The 15,512-nt window shown below is 43.4% G+C and overlaps 1 protein-coding gene across 8 annotated transcripts in view; it reads left to right on the forward strand.

The window, feature by feature from the left end:
- The window catches only part of DOCK11 (dedicator of cytokinesis 11), an 88,110-nt gene that overhangs the window by 65,443 nt on the left and 7,155 nt on the right, over window positions 1-15,512 (forward strand). For 6 of the 8 annotated variants that reach the window (XM_019290857.3, XM_039571926.1, XM_039571922.1 and 3 more), the window contains 11 exons: window positions 3,432-3,614; window positions 4,280-4,393; window positions 6,047-6,262; window positions 6,346-6,403; window positions 8,098-8,204; window positions 9,183-9,305; window positions 10,174-10,287; window positions 12,086-12,232; window positions 13,099-13,309; window positions 13,630-13,823; window positions 14,485-14,585. In XM_019290857.3, the coding sequence (XP_019146402.1) occupies window positions 3,432-3,614; window positions 4,280-4,393; window positions 6,047-6,262; window positions 6,346-6,403; window positions 8,098-8,204; window positions 9,183-9,305; window positions 10,174-10,287; window positions 12,086-12,232; window positions 13,099-13,309; window positions 13,630-13,823; window positions 14,485-14,585 (1,568 nt within the window). The other 2 variants (XM_039571927.1, XM_039571928.1) reach the window with 2 other exon arrangements.

Raw genomic sequence — 15,512 nt, forward strand, 5'->3', positions numbered from 1 at the left:
CAAACCTGCACACCTGCTCAGTTTGATCTCACTGTCAGCCTTCAAAGCCTGGAGCCTTTCAGGGGTTCCACACTTGCTTTCCAAAGCACCAATGACAGCAGGGAGGCTGCATGCTTGGCTGCTGCAAGGGTGGGCAGTGGGATTGTTTTCTTGGATTTATGCCAGCCTAAATCCATGCTGAATTCCACATCCTGGGTTTTTAAAGATACAAATGACTGATTTCAGCTTTCTCACATTTCCCCTATGACAGGACAGTTATGGCTTCTGTAAAAGCAAGATATGAGCCCAGCAGATGGTATCTATAAGGTGGAAGTGTTTTCTTTGCCACCTCTATAACCACATGAGTCCCAAACTTCCTTTTAAGTCCTCTCACGGGTTCTTTTAAGGCGTAAAGTGGCAGTGGTGGCCAAGGCAGGTGGTCACTGCATTTTATGACAAGTCAAGGATGACATGTTTTCCTGCAAGTTTATTTTCAAATACTAGCTCTGCTGTACTTCCTAACTTTGAGAAAAGCAAAAGTGAGTTATACCTTTGTCACAGCTAGAATGGAAAATTTCTCATTTTTATGGCCTTCTGTAGCTATAATTACAATGAAAAGAATCCCCCTCTTATTTGTGGTCACAGCAAATGGTTGCTGGAGGGAAAAAACTCATGAGATTTATTCTGCATCCCAAAATTTGTCTTCTGCATTAAATCCAGTTATTTGATAGGCAGAAGACTTCAAAAAAAAATGTTACAAGAAAGCAAAGAACAACAAACTTCTGTAATTGTTTGCATCTTTGTTTTTGATTGCATGCATTCATTCTGGGAATTTGGGAAGAAAGCTGCCTCTGTTTTACTGGCTGACAAGAACCAACAAAAGCTAGATTGTTCTTGTTTCACACTCTAGGTTTTCTTAAGAACTGAATCTGTCTTTTCAGAGCATCACTTACAGATAAATACATATATAAATAGCTATATGCATGCTTAGGAATGGTCTTTAAATTAAAGGTTATAAAGGAAAACTTGCATAGAGGAGGGGTCTGCATTGAAGACCAGCTCAGACATGTGTTCTGCCTGTCCCCCTGGCTGTCCCGCCCTCACATCCCTTTGTGGCCTTTCTGGGAGCTGGCTGCTGGGTTGACTCCTGCTCTGTTCCATTGTACTGGGGCTGGATCAGAAACGGGCTCCTCCAGTGTGCACAGTCATCACCACAGGGGCTGTTTCATGCTCTCCCCAGAGTGTGTTCTCGGCCAGCTGGAGAGCCACAGGCAGCACCTGGCTGGTTCTCCAGCAGGCATACACCCATGGATCTGCATCCCTGAACCTGGCACCAGGACCCATTGTATCTGCTTGGGCTTGGTCTCCAGAAAGGGACACGGGTTCCCTGTGAAAAGGGCACAGGTTTTCCTCCGGAGCTGATATGGTGTGGAGGGGAGTGCACAGGGCTCCTCCTGCAGCAGATTCCCAGGCAAGGGTTTTGTCCCTAGCAGTGGGTTGGAAATGTCTGGAAAGCCTCTGCAAGCAGGCTGTGTCCCTGCTGAGAGCAGGTGCCAGCCAGCTCTGTGGTGTCTGTGCATCCCCAGTCACACAGCTGTGCCTGCTCTGGGCTAAGCCCAGTGCTGACCATGACCCCATCTTGCCCCCGGGGAAGGACTGCATTGCACTGGATACCAGTTCCTTGGAAGCTCCTTTCCCAAGTGCACACAAGATCTTCGTGGCCCTGTGTTATGATGATGTTTGTTCGCCTCTTTCTTTCTCCCATTTTGTTTTTTTGAGGATATTTTTTGGCCAAAGGCAGTGAACACAAAGTATTTTGTGTCTTAATTCTGATTTCTTGGTGCAATCCCAACATCTTGCTAGCCCCAGGTCCTAGATCCCTGTTTTAAGACCCTGTTGCCAACACACCATGGTGGCGGCCACGGCAGTACCTACAAGTTTTCCTGGAACATATATACTTAATGCAAGGAGTAGAGGGCCACAATAACAGCTTCAGCCTCTGACTGACACTATTTACTGTCATATCCCATGGGGAGAAGGTAGTGGGGCAGATAAAAGTGGCTAATGGACCATGCCCCATGAGGACCATGGGGTTTCAAACAAACTGAACACATCTTTCCTCTGAACAGGTAAAACCATAGTTGCCTCTGTTGCCTCTTTGTGTGAGGAAATTTTTTGGGCCTGGTCGCCAGCTGCAGCAGAAGGAGCAGCATGCTGCTGTGCAATGCCCAAACAGCCTCCACTCCCTTGGAAGGTGTTGACATCTCCCCTCCCAGCACAGCCCTGTGGTGGCTGTGGAAGCGGCTGCGTGCCAGCACAAAGCCCTTCCTTGTTCTGCTTCCCTGTGCTCAGCCTGCTGTGGCCAGGGTGGAAGGAAGCCCAGTGTTGAGTCACCTTCCCGCCGGTCACCTCTTATGACCGCAGCCAGATGGACACACCCTGGCATCCCCAGGAGGCTGCTGCCCACTGAGGCAGGGCTCTGCTGCAGGTGTTCCTTTCCAGGCAGGGCAGAGCTTCCCCTGACAGCCGTGCTCAAGCATTTGGTGGGGAGACAGACAGGCCACCAGGGTGCTGGTGTTCCCCTTCTCCCTGCTGCAGGTCCCTGAGCCCTGCTGTGACTGAGGGAGCTTGCACTATGGTTTGGCTTCGTCCTGCTGCTCCCTGGGTGGCTCTGTCTGGGGAGGCAGGGCAGGTCACTGAATTTTAGGGTCTGAGGGACAAGCCAGTCTCTTGTTTGCATTTCTGAGGGCATGCAGGCATGATTTTAGATGTTTTTGAGGGATCATGTAGAAGTAGATGTGTGAGGATTGCAGGTCATGTTTCCCATTGAGACTGGATTCCTGGTTGGAACCAACCCATTGAGCAATTGCAGCTTGCTCCAATTTCACACAGAGTAGCTGCCAAGCAGAATAGGGGAAATGGGCAGTGTTTTTATGGTTCCATGGTTATCCTATGACCTAAAGGCATAATGGGAACTTCCATTAGGTGTTTAATTGTGATCTAACAAATTTATAGGTAGGATATACCTGGTTGGGCTCCGATGGATTTTCTCATGTTCCAGATAGCAGCTTATGGTGGGAATGTCTGTGGGACCTCTCCTCTCTGTCCTACTGCTGGTGATTATGGCTTTTGTAAGAACATAATTCTGTCAGTCCAGTTTGGTGAGAATATGCCAATAAATCCAGATGTTATCAAGGAAGGGGTTAGATGGACACGTGCAATCACATCCGCAAGAAGCATGACAGCAAAGTTCACTTTGCTCTAGGAAATGTGGTTAAAAATAGGCCCCAAATTCATTCCTATAAATACTTTCAGGCTCAGAATTCTGGCAGAAGTTTTGCTGAGGCTGTCCAGGCTGGAGCTGAGTTTGTTGCCCTGTGCGCCTGCCCATCTGAACCCTGTGCATGCCATTTAGTGGTGTATTTTCTAATATTTGCATGTCTCTTGTGAAGTTTCCCTCAGCGTTTTTCAAGGGAAGGGTGAACATGTGTGCTGCCCTCTGCTATGAGATCCTGAAGTGTTGCACTTCCAAGGTGTCCTCCACAAGGAATGAAGCCTCTGCTCTTCTGTACCTCCTGATGAGAAATAATTTTGAGTTCACCAAAAGGAGAACATTTCTGAGAACTCATCTTCAGGTCAGTGGCTGAAAAAAAGCCAGAGAGCAGGACACCTCAGATTTAATGAACAAATACAGCAATAGAGCTCTGTGCCCTCATACCTGCAGAGGATTCTGCCACTGCCATATGGACAAAAATCTACCTGCTTTGCAGGCTGTGCCTAACTCCTATTTCCGGTGACTGGTCCAGGCACCTTTAGGTAAAATAATTGCCATCAAGTACTCCAAGCTGTTGAGTTTTTAGAGTATCAGACACCAGACACATCTCTGTGCCAGAGGCTGGCTGGGATGGGGTAGAAAGGACAGCTGCCCTTGAGGCAGGAGAAGGGATTTCCTTGGAACAGCTTTTCTGGCATTGGTAGTTTTTGAAGCAAATGCAGATAGATACCTAGTGGGACAGATTAATACCCTCTGGGTTGTAATGAATCCCAGAAGAAGGTAGCTAATGTCCAAACAGGGGTTCATATTATAATAGTTGGATTGTTGGTTCTGTTCAGCAAAGCAGTTTGGTCCTCTGGGGAGTGCTTGTCCTTGGGAGACGTGAGAGCAAAGCCACAACACCAACCACTGCTTACATGGTGGAAAAGACGTGATGTTTTCCTGTGAGCATTTTATTAACTGTGACCTTAATAAAACCCTTTTATTAGGGCTTGTTTAAATAAAGCCTCTACCTTGTCCCAACAGATAATAATTGCAGTGAGCCAGTTAATTGCAGATGTGGCCCTCAGCGGTGGGACCAGATTTCAGGACTCCTTGCTCATCATTAACAACTTTGCAAACAGTGACAGGCCTATGAAGGTGAGTTGGAGATGTCACATCCCATTATGTGCAATCAGCCATTTATGCAAGGCTGGGGGCAGACTCCAGGAAACTGTGTTTGAGGGTTGGGCTAATAATTGGAACCGTGATTCGTGGGTTCGTAGTGGGCTGCATTTGTTCATAAACAAATGTTATGCCAACAGCAAGAAGACCACCTGCTCAGGCAGGTCATGCTCCAAATGTGACGCCTCACGCCAAGAGGAGGGAGCCCAGCAGCTCAGGTTGTGCTTTGCAGTGTTCTGCTTGCAAGGTTGTCCAAAGAGCTTTCCAGAAACTCCCAGCTTTGAGAGAAATGACAAGGGAGGTTCTGGTATTTCTGTTGCCTGAAGGTAATAATTAGCAGGATTTAGTTTTAATTAACTGAGTGTCAGTAATGTTAAGAAAGTGCTCTTATGTGGAGATTAATGGTTATATTTCTTTGGAAAATAATTGCCTATCTTTGTGCTGGAATTAGTGGTTTGTACCCAACCCATTGAGCAATTGCGGCTTGCTCCATTTCACAGAGAGTAGTTGCCAAGGCAGAATAGGGGAAATGGGCAGTGTTTTTATGGTTCCATGGTTATCCTATGACCTAAAGGCGTAATGGGAACTTCCATTAGGTGTTTAATTGTGATCTAACAAATTTATAGGTAGGATATACCTGGCAAAAACCTCAGTTCTTTTCTGGCCACAGATGTTGGTAAGGGTTTCACTGAGCCATACTTGTAATTTACATCATGAGATGATTATTATATTGAGTTTATGTGTTTGTGTAAGTGCAAGAGTACAAGAGAGATTTCAACACGCTGCAAAGAGTGCCATGCACAGCCACAGCAGCAGCTGGGAAACAGGTGTCTGAGAAGAGGGAACCTAAACCAGGCTCATCACAGAGGGGAGAAAGCTGAGGGGGAACCTACTTGCAGCTTTCCACAGCAGGCAGTTCATAGAGACATAGGCTCTTTTCAGAGGTGTGGAGTGCAGGACAAGAGGCAGTGTATGCAAGTTGCAGCAAGGGCAATTCCAATTTTGCTTAAGAAAAAATTATTTCCTAAGAACACTGTGCAGCCCTGGGGCAGGGCCTAGAAAGGAGGTGGATTTTCTGTTGTAGGAGATTATAAAATTTGGCTGGACAAGCCTTGCTCTAACTCAGTGATGGCCTTGTTCTGAGCAGGAGATCAGATCAGAGCGTGTGTTGCTCTACTACATTCCTGTGGTGGGAAGCTCTACAAATGCCTTCAGTGCTTTAGGAATTGAAGAGAGACCACATCAGAGCATAACAAGCCAGATGTTGAATGACATGAAAAAATACTGGAGCTATGGTTTGTGGTCTCATCCAGAGATACTTGCATGCATGGAGCACTTCTGTGTTGCTCTCACACTAGCTCCTCAGGATGCCAAAGTGGCACAGGAACAGCCAGCCTGGCATCCTGGGCATGACCTGGAGAGATTGGCCTTGTGCATGTCATGACTGAAATGCCCGTAAATGCAGATGAAACACTGTATACCGTGTGCAGTGTGAGTTCAGTAAGGAAGAGTTAATTAGCCTTATCTACCGTGTTCTGTGTTTTCAGGTAAGTGGAGTGTTGGCTGAAAGGGTCATTCCTTGGCAAAGCCTGTATTTTCTGTATTAGCTTCTAATTCGTTTTGTGTCAGGCAACCGCTTTTCCTTCTGAAGTCAAAGATTTGACAAAGAGAATCCGCACAGTGCTCATGGCTACTGCTCAAATGAAAGAACATGAAAAGGACCCAGAAATGTTGGTAGATCTCCAGTACAGTTTAGCCAAATCCTACGCAAGTACCCCAGAGCTCCGTAAAACGTGGCTGGACAGCATGGCCAAGATACACGTGAAGAACGGAGACTTCTCAGAGGTAATTTGTGCGATTAAAAACGTGGTGCGCAACAGGACAGATTTACAGATGACATTTTAATAATTTTCCTTTGTGCTTTGCAGGCAGCCATGTGTTATGTTCACGTAGCAGCCCTCGTTGCAGAGTTCCTGCACAGGAAGAGTAAGTGTCCGCTGTTTGGGAGGCACAAGGAAGATGATGGTGGGGCTTGGGGGTGTCAGAATCTTTTTGAAGACAAGCCTCTCTTAATTTGGTAAATTATTATTTTATAAACAAGCTAAAAAGGGAAAAAAAATATTGCAGTGTATTAAGCTAGAAGATCATGAGTATTTTTTAAGAAATTACTCCAGCTGTTCATACCTGTTTACTTAGACAGCTATGCTATCATGGTGCTGAGTGAAATAAGAACTGACACATCATGTCTTGGTTTAAATGTTCACTTGTATTTTACATCAGGAAATGTGTTCACAGGGGAAGGCCGTGTTAAAAACTGAATCAATATGATCATCACAGTTATTACTATAGGCAGTACAGAAAACTATATAATAAAGCAGTCAAAATTCAGTCAAAAAATGAGACTGTAGCCTGACCATACATATATGCAAAGAACAATCAGAAAAAAAGGAGAGTTTTGTGGCTTAGTGCAAAACAGGAAGGAAGGACAGACCTGTGTGTTCTTAAGTTACACAACATTGCAGGTTTTCTTTTCAATACCTGTTTCACAGTTGATATATTGACCTCATTTCTCAGTTCCATGTAAGGGAGTAATTGTTGAAGTGGACCCTTAACATTTCAGAAAGTTAAGGCTGCATAAAAGCTGATTACTTGCACTGCCTTGCTTGGAAAGTTCTTCAGTGCCCTGCTCAGGAGGCTTGGAGTCCCTCCAAATTCTGTACTTTGTCTTGGCAAAGTGGAAAAATTCAGGGGTTGTTCTTGTGATACATATGCACATTTCACGTGGCTGCAGAGAGGATGGTATTGAAAGTTCTCAATGTTTTATTTGTACACAAAGGCTGCTTACCACAACTAGTGGTAAAGGAGAACTCCTAAAAGGGAAGAGGAACAAGTCCAAAGGAATATTAAATGAAGTTTGAACACTGAGTTATTTCTGTCACTGGCACTCTTTACATCTACAGAGGCTGGAATGGTTCACTGAAGGCTGAACTACACAAAGTTTTGGGAGACATAACTGTGCTTCCTTGCTAGGAGTGTGCAATGCTGTCTGCTTACCACCCAGCTCTCCAGCAATAGCTGGATAGGGGTAGAATTACTTTTATTCCTTGGTAGTTGGTGCTCTGTTTTGGATTCAGTGTTAGAGTAATGCTGACAACGCACTGCTGGTTTGGTTGTTGCTCAGTAGTGCTTACTCTGAGTCAAGGACCTCTCAGTGTCTCATGCGGTGCCAGTGAGGAGCTGCACAAAAACCTGGGAAGGAGAATAGTTGGGGCAGCTGACCTGAACTGGCCAAAGGGATATTTCACATCTCAGAATGTCATGCCCAATATATTAACTAGGGGAGTTACCTGGAAAGGGGGCTGGTCTGGGAATGGGTTTGGCATTGGTCAGTGGGTGATGAGCAACTGTATTGTGCATCATTAGATTTTCTTGAGGTTTATATCTCTCTATCTATTTTTATTATTATTATCATAGTTTACTTTGTTTCAATTATTAAACTATTCTTATTTCAACCCATGGGTTTTACTTTTTTTCCCTGATGCTCCTCCTCATCCCAGCAGGGTTAAGTGGGGCAGTGAGAGAGTTGTTGAGCAGTACTGACTTGTCAGCTCAGGTTAAAGTACAGCAGCACGACACATTTGAGATAATTCCACTAATCCATTTGCTTTTGTCTGCTGCAGAACTCTTTCCCAGTGGATGCACTGCCTTCAGGAAAATCACTCCCAACATTGATGAAGAAGGTGCAATGAAAGAAGATGGTGGGATGATGGATGTACATTACAGTGAGGTGAGGTCCTGTACTGTAGATACAGGATATTTGATATCTGATTAGGATTTAGTTTTGGACTTTGTTCATGTGAGCTCTAACAAATTGCAGTTGTGCACTGCTATCTGTAAACAAGACTGTTTGTTCCGCTGCAATTTCCCAAGAGAAATCTGCTCTGAAGAATTTTCTGTGTATGATTCAGACAGGTAAAACTGATGTAAGTTCTTGGTTCCTATGAAAGGCTTTTCTAGCACTGAGACTGAAAAAGCTGCACCACAACCTTTGCCTGCTGTGTTATGCAAATGCTAATGCCACCAGCACAGGGCAGCACAGCCAGGTGTGGTATTTCCAAGGAGGGACAGAATGAAGTCAAGCTCTGCAAGGGAGAGGTCATCTTAGGGTCCTCTGGCATTAGGGCTGTGCTGCAGGACACCATGTTAACAGAACAATCCAGAAACCATAGCAAGGCATTGGGGAAGTGGGTAGATCCACCCATGAATCATAAAGTCTCATAAGTACTTCTGCACCATTGGGTCAGCCACGTGGCTGAGCGAGGTGGCCCTGCAGCCCAGCTGCCCATTCATCAAGACTTGAGGATCCTTGGCACCACAGCCCACTGCTATTGCACGCATGTTCCTTGAACGTGTTTCTTAGATGCACACCTCTGACCTCCAGTGCTGTCATGTCCATATGCTCCCAGAGGTTTTGCGGTTTCCTGGGGAAGTAACTAAATAACCAGGACATACTTGCTGGCTACTATGCTAATGATTTATGAATATGTAATGAACTTTTGAAAAATAGCTTGTCCTTTTTCTTCTTCTTCCCCCTTCCCCTCCCCAAAATTTAGAATGCCTTTAGAAAGGCCAGGAATACACAGGGTTTAAACTTACGTAACTGTGATTACTTATTCTGGGATCTGATAAAAGTATCTGAAGTTAAAATGGTTTTATCTTCTAAGTTGGAGTGTTATTAACACCACCCATTTGGTTGCTCTCATAGGAAGTCCTGGTGGAGCTGCTGGAGCAGTGTGTAGATGGCCTGTGGAAAGCAGAGCGTTATGAAACAATTTCTGAAGTTTCCAAACTGATCATTCCTATTTATGAAAAGCGGCATGAATTTGAGGTGGGTATTTTGAACTCGTTTGCATAGAGCAGGTGATTTTCTAGACTGCTAAGAAAAAAACAGGGGACTTCTTTATTTTTGAAGTTACAAATTACTGAATTGGTATCAGTAAAGCACACACTGTGCTTCATTGTTGGTTTTTAAAGAAATTAGTGAAAGCAATGATCTGAAAGGTAATTATCAAAGCTAATGACATGGATGACTCATGTTTAGTGAATAATTACCACCGTCCTTCCTGTAAAATAGAACTGTTGTCATTCCATATGCTCATCAAAGCTAGATTCTTTTTGAGACCTGAGGTTTTCAAGGGTTAAAAACAGAATGAGAACAGTTCAAAGAAAAGACTAGATCTGTGGGTAATTCAGTGGCAAGTGGAGAGGAAGGAAGGAAGGAAGCTGTTCTTAGCCTTGCTCCTTCCCACCACCTGCTGTGACCTGTGCTTCAGCTTAATACTGGTCCCCTTTCCCTCCCTCTGCCATGACAGAATATCTGGCCATATAACTGAAGCTGGGGGAAGCCTTGCCTCAATCTATTTTTTTCATTGTAAAGCTGTTTTTAATTAAAAAAATATTGCCAGTTGCTCTGTCTGTGAAGGCTCAGTCAGGAAACACGCTGAGACAGTGCACTCAGCCTTCTCTCCAAGGGTAGTGGTGTTACTGCAGTCTCTGTTACCCTGCAGACCTGACACTAAGCATGTACTTAAAACCAGGTTTTTCAAACAAGAGTCCATGAGTTCAACCTCTTTAGAAATTAAGGTTTCAATTCTCCAGAGGATTGTGTTCAGATATCTTAGTAACTTCTGGTGTTAGCTGGAATGTCCTGCGTGCAAAATCCTGCTTTCATCATAATGTCAAAATCTGATTTCCAGAAACTCACCCAGCTGTACAGAACACTCCATGGAGCATATTCTAAGATACTGGAAGTAATGCACTCAAGGAAGAGGCTTCTTGGAACCTTTTTCAGAGTGGCCTTTTATGGACAAGTAAGCATATACACTGGCTTGCCAGCAACCCCTCACCAGGCAATCTGGCCCCAAAAGCTGCTGCTCTGTCAGACCTGGAGCTGAAAAGCTCCTCTGGTGCAGCCAACCAGTGTGTCTATGTGAATGTTTTGGTGTTGCACACTGGGGATGAGGGTTTGTGTCTGTCTCTAGGAGCACTTGATTTATTACAAAGTTTATGATTCTGCTGGTAGGCTTTTCCTAAAACAACTCAGCAGTTAGGAAATGGCTTAGTGGGTTCAGAAAACACGGAAGGGTTTTTTGTAATTACAGTTTTGTAATTACAGTTACACAGACACAATTTAGTGTGTATAGTATATAACCAATAACAGTATATAACCATAGTAGTCTGTTACAGTAGTAGTAACAGACTTTTTTCTACAGAAAATTGGTGCTCCCTTCTAGGTATTATCAGAGTAAAAGGTTATGAGAGAAGCTGGAGGCAAAATATCTATCAGTGTTGGTTACACACATGTAGAGATAGGTAGTATTTTTGTTAGCTGAGGTAACTGGAAAACTGAATAAAATCTGGGGCTCGGAGTCCCAGGAAGCAGCATGATCTTATCATATCTCGTGAAGTCTTCTGAGCTTAAAAGCAGTTGTGGTTTTATTTTTTCTCTCCACCTATAGCAGTTAATCTAATAAAGTGTGATACCCTCATGTCCCTTCTGTCTCTGAACAACCTGCTTCTGCTTGTGGACTCATAACCATGGGGGAGGTGCAGGACCCCTCTTTAGAAAACACCATGTAAATTATATTAGCCTTGCCTTTTTTCATTCTTTCTTTTAGAGGAGATGATGAATACCCCTGAAATCATCATGAGTTTGTATCTTTGAATGCCACTGTCACTACACACACAACATATCCGAGCACTGACTGTTGCTGCAGAAAACATGCATTTTATATTTACTGTCATCTTCTCTGTAACTTTGAATATGTAAAAAGTAAATAAGGTTAGCAACAGATAAAAGGAAACAACTGCTAGCTTAGTTTTCCAGAAGCTGTGGAAATAACTGGATCAGTCCTTAAAATTAGGCTGTGTAGCATCCTGGCAACCAGTACTTGATCCAGTTTTGCACTTTAAAGCTTTTCTGGGTTTATATTCCAGCTACATGCAGATAGCTTAATGCTGTGTCACAAATTATAACTGGAACAGCTCACCAAAGCATGAAGTTCCCATGCTGTTTCCATTATGGGCAAGATTGGTGATGCAAGCACAGCCTTTGATGCAATTTTGTCTCTATTTACAGTAAATACACCAGATCCCACTTCCCTGAATACAAGAGGAATTAAAGCACAGGAAACCCATTTCTTTTTTTATTGCTTAAAGTCTCTCTCAGCCTACACAAATTCCTTAATTTCAGACTGTTCCTGTGGCTCTGCTGTCAGGGCTTTCTCAACTTACGTATCTTTTTGTTCCTTCTCTATACCTTGTTTGTGTATTATTTTCTCCTGCCTGTCTCTTTCCAACCTTCCAGAAGTTCAAATGCTGGCCAAACCATCTTCCACATTGTTTAGATTTCTCACTGGTTGTCCTCAAGTAATGACGTGTTGTGTTTGTGTTGGTTGGAGAATTTTTTTTTTTTTTAGACCATTCTTGAAGGAATCTATTAAACAGGCAAAGTTCAGTGATACTTTGTGAGCCATAGCCTTCCAAACCTTTTTGGCTTTCTGAAATGTTAGTAGAAACTTGATTTCCAAGTAGCAAATCTAAGATAAAAGTTTTCCAAATGAAGAAACACGGCTATTCCTCACTGCTTTCTTTTGTGGTTAATGCCAGACATTCTTTGAGGAAGAAGATGGGAAGGAATACATCTATAAGGAACCTAAACTGACAGGCCTCTCGGAGATCTCCTTCAGACTTCTTAAACTTTATGGAGAAAAATTTGGGTCAGAGACTGTAAAGATTATCCAGGATTCTAATAAGGTAGAGTTAAACTGCATGCTTTGTGGAGCTGAAAGAAGATGGCAAAGCGTCCCTTCCTTCTGCCAGTGGGAGGGGAAGAATGAGCCCTCTCATCCACCTTCTTACAAACACCCTGCTTCCAATTGCCCCTGGCATTCTCATGCTCCTGTGTGTGGACATGTTGCACAGCTTGACAAGTGTTGGTGTTGCTCTGGCTCCCAGGTGTGAACTGTGAGTGGGAAATTGCAATCCCCATCGCACTGAGCCTTGTTGAAGGCATTAGAAACCAGCAAAGAGCATCAGGTGACTGGAAGCAGAGCTACTTCTCGTTGCTTTGGTGCTGCAAGTCTAAAAGAAAATCTCTTTGGGCCTTGCAGCCTTAGCTCCTTCCTTTTCATATGGAGTACTTATTTATGCTCCCTGCAAGGGCTGTTCATATCCTTAGGCTGCAGTGGGATTTATCTGGGTTACCAAAGACAGTGCTGGTGATCCCGAAGCTGGTTTAGTGCAGGCTTGCAGGTTTGCCTGCCCCAGCACTGTATGAGCACTGGATCACGGTCTGGAAACTTTGTGGTCATATTAGAAGGGCTAAGTAGCCCAGGCCTGTGCTGCATCAATGGATATGGGGATGTGACTGCCTGCTGCAGGAACAGCTTGTTTGGCACCAGGTGATATGTTTCTTGTGCCATGCCTCCTTGTCTTATCTGCTGGTGGATGGTCTAGACATCCCAGCTCAGGGCAAAATGAGCATTTGGTGTGTCACTGGCCTTCATGCAATGAGGCAAGGTCAGCAGGGAATTAGTGTAAAACAGATCCCAGTGGATAGATTAGCCAATTATAACTTATTAACCTTTGCTCCTCCTGTGAGTAACCCTCTTATTTCATAGGTCAGCATTAAAGACCTTGATCCCAAGTATGCCCATATTCAAGTGACTTATGTGAAGCCCTACTTTGAAGACAAAGAAATGTCTGAAAGAAAAACTGAATTTGAAAGAAATCATAATATCAATAGATTTGTATTTGAAACTCCTTTCACTTTATCTGGAAAAAAGCATGGCAGTGTGGAAGAACAATGTAAAAAAAGGACCATTCTAACTAGTAAGTACAAATATCTGAGCATGAGACAGTATCAGTAACTGTTAGGAGACTATTATAGCTCATGAAAATATTCCAGAAGTGTCACAAATTCTCTCATCTTAAACAGAATTGTGAGACAATATCTGGTTGGGAGGCGGAATTTACATTGTGTTTTTATGTGCATATTTTTAGAGATTAAAAAATCGTGCTGGTAAATTATAGCCTTGTTTGGGATTTCACTTCCCCAGGGGCAAGAATCTGCTTGTATATGTTCTATGAAGAGTACGACTGTGTGCTGCATGACTTTTCAATCTATACATTTCTTTTGCTGTTTCTGCTAGCTTTGAACTCCTTTCCATACGTAAAGAAGAGAATTCCGGTCAATTATGAACATCAGGTTAATTTAAAACCAATTGATGTTGCTACTGATGAAATAAAGGACAAGACAGCAGAGCTGCAGAAACTCTGCAGCTCTGCTGGTGATGTTGACATGATCCAGCTGCAGCTCAAACTGCAGGGCTGTGTTTCTGTGCAGGTCAGTCTGTTTGATGTCTGTTCAGAATTGCATTTACATACACAGCTCAGAGTGAGGCATTGTCACAACACAACACATTTACTTTCCAGAAATCATTAACTACCCAGGCTTCAGGGCTGCAGCCACCAGCCTCCAGCACAGCTTCCCGGTCATGTTCAGTGCTACAGAAGTGGGTGGCTTGTGGGAATAAACGTTTTCTCCAGTGGTGTTTACAGTGTCAAGTCCAAGTGTAATTGCACATTAATTAGCCATAAGTAACTGCTGAAATATACTTAAGTCTTGAAGATTGTACTGTAAGAATCAGGCACAAACAGCCTTTTTGGAAGCCTCGATTCTCAGTCTGGGTAAGTGACCTTAGGACTCAGACCATGTTTATTTTCCACGTGGAAATAAGGGAAAAACATGAGGAAACAAACTTAATCTCTCTTTCTATCTCCATTTAACTTTTCATCTTAAAAACATAGATGGAAAAACAAATACTCAACTTTTGAAACTTCAGGTGCCTCTGGTGACATTAGTAATGCAGAGTTGATGGCATTGAAATAGAAATAGTATGCTGATCTTGGGTGGGGCTTTTAAAAAATTATTATTATTCCTTTCACAAGTGCCTTGAGCATCTCAGCAGGAGTTCTAGCATAAATGATTTCTTCTTTCATTCTAGGTTAATGCTGGTCCTTTGGCCTATGCCAGAGCTTTCCTAAGTGACAGCCAGTCCGGCAAATATCCTGCTAAGAAGGTGAATGAGTTAAAAGAAATGTTCAGGTAGGATTTCTGATGTAGTAAAAACTAGCAGCTGGCTGGAAGATGGTACCTACTTTGATTATATTTTTGTCTGTCTCCAAACTCAGCAGATGCTGGATGCTTAGATATGTCATATAAAGTCTTATGGGGTTATAGGTGCTCACACATGAAAAAAGCCAATGAAATTATATTTATCAAGAGTTCCCAAGTCCAGGGCTGTGCTCTCCCTGGGGAGATTTGCTTGAACACTTGCTTCAACAGTTTGTGTGGAAATTTGAGATTATCACATGAAGTGTGTTTGAAAACCAGAGATCTGACAGTCCTGTATTCAGGGGTCTTTGATAATGTGCATTGTTTGCCAGTTTTGCCCAGGGGATTTTTTGCTAGCTAATGACGAACTTGAAATATTTTAAAGCAGATCCTTTCCCAGTTTATGGAAGAGCACTGTTCTTGTTTCTGTTGCTAGTTTTTGAAACTGTGTGACTTGCACAGGTGTTTTTCTAATTTCTGTCCCTTAGGGTAAGTTTTACCTCCCACTTGAAAGTGTCCCCCAATTTATGATTAGGCAACTTGTGTTTTACCTCAGGATGATGAGTCTTTGCCACACTCTTTTCTGGACCTCTCAGGTGCAACCAGTTATCCACCAGCCCCTGCATTTGTTACTCTGTGCTGATGACTTCCATTTCACCTATTTCTCCATTCTCATTGTATGGAGAAAGCATCATTTGGGCTAATCTCATTCTCCTTCCATGTATCAAGTAACTTGGATCAGGGAGTAATCCCTGAAAACATGCCGTGCATGGTTTTACTTTCCAGCCTTGCAGTGCAAACACAATCTCCATTTCAGTTGTGAATGCATTTTCATTGAGTTTTATAAAAAAGGAAAATATGTGTGTTAAATGAAACAACAATGAATAACAGACCCAAGAAAGAGCATTATAGCTCCCC

The sequence above is a fragment of the Corvus cornix genome, chromosome 4A (assembly GCF_000738735.6).
Source record: "Corvus cornix cornix isolate S_Up_H32 chromosome 4A, ASM73873v5, whole genome shotgun sequence".
Taxonomy (NCBI): domain Eukaryota; kingdom Metazoa; phylum Chordata; class Aves; order Passeriformes; family Corvidae; genus Corvus; species Corvus cornix.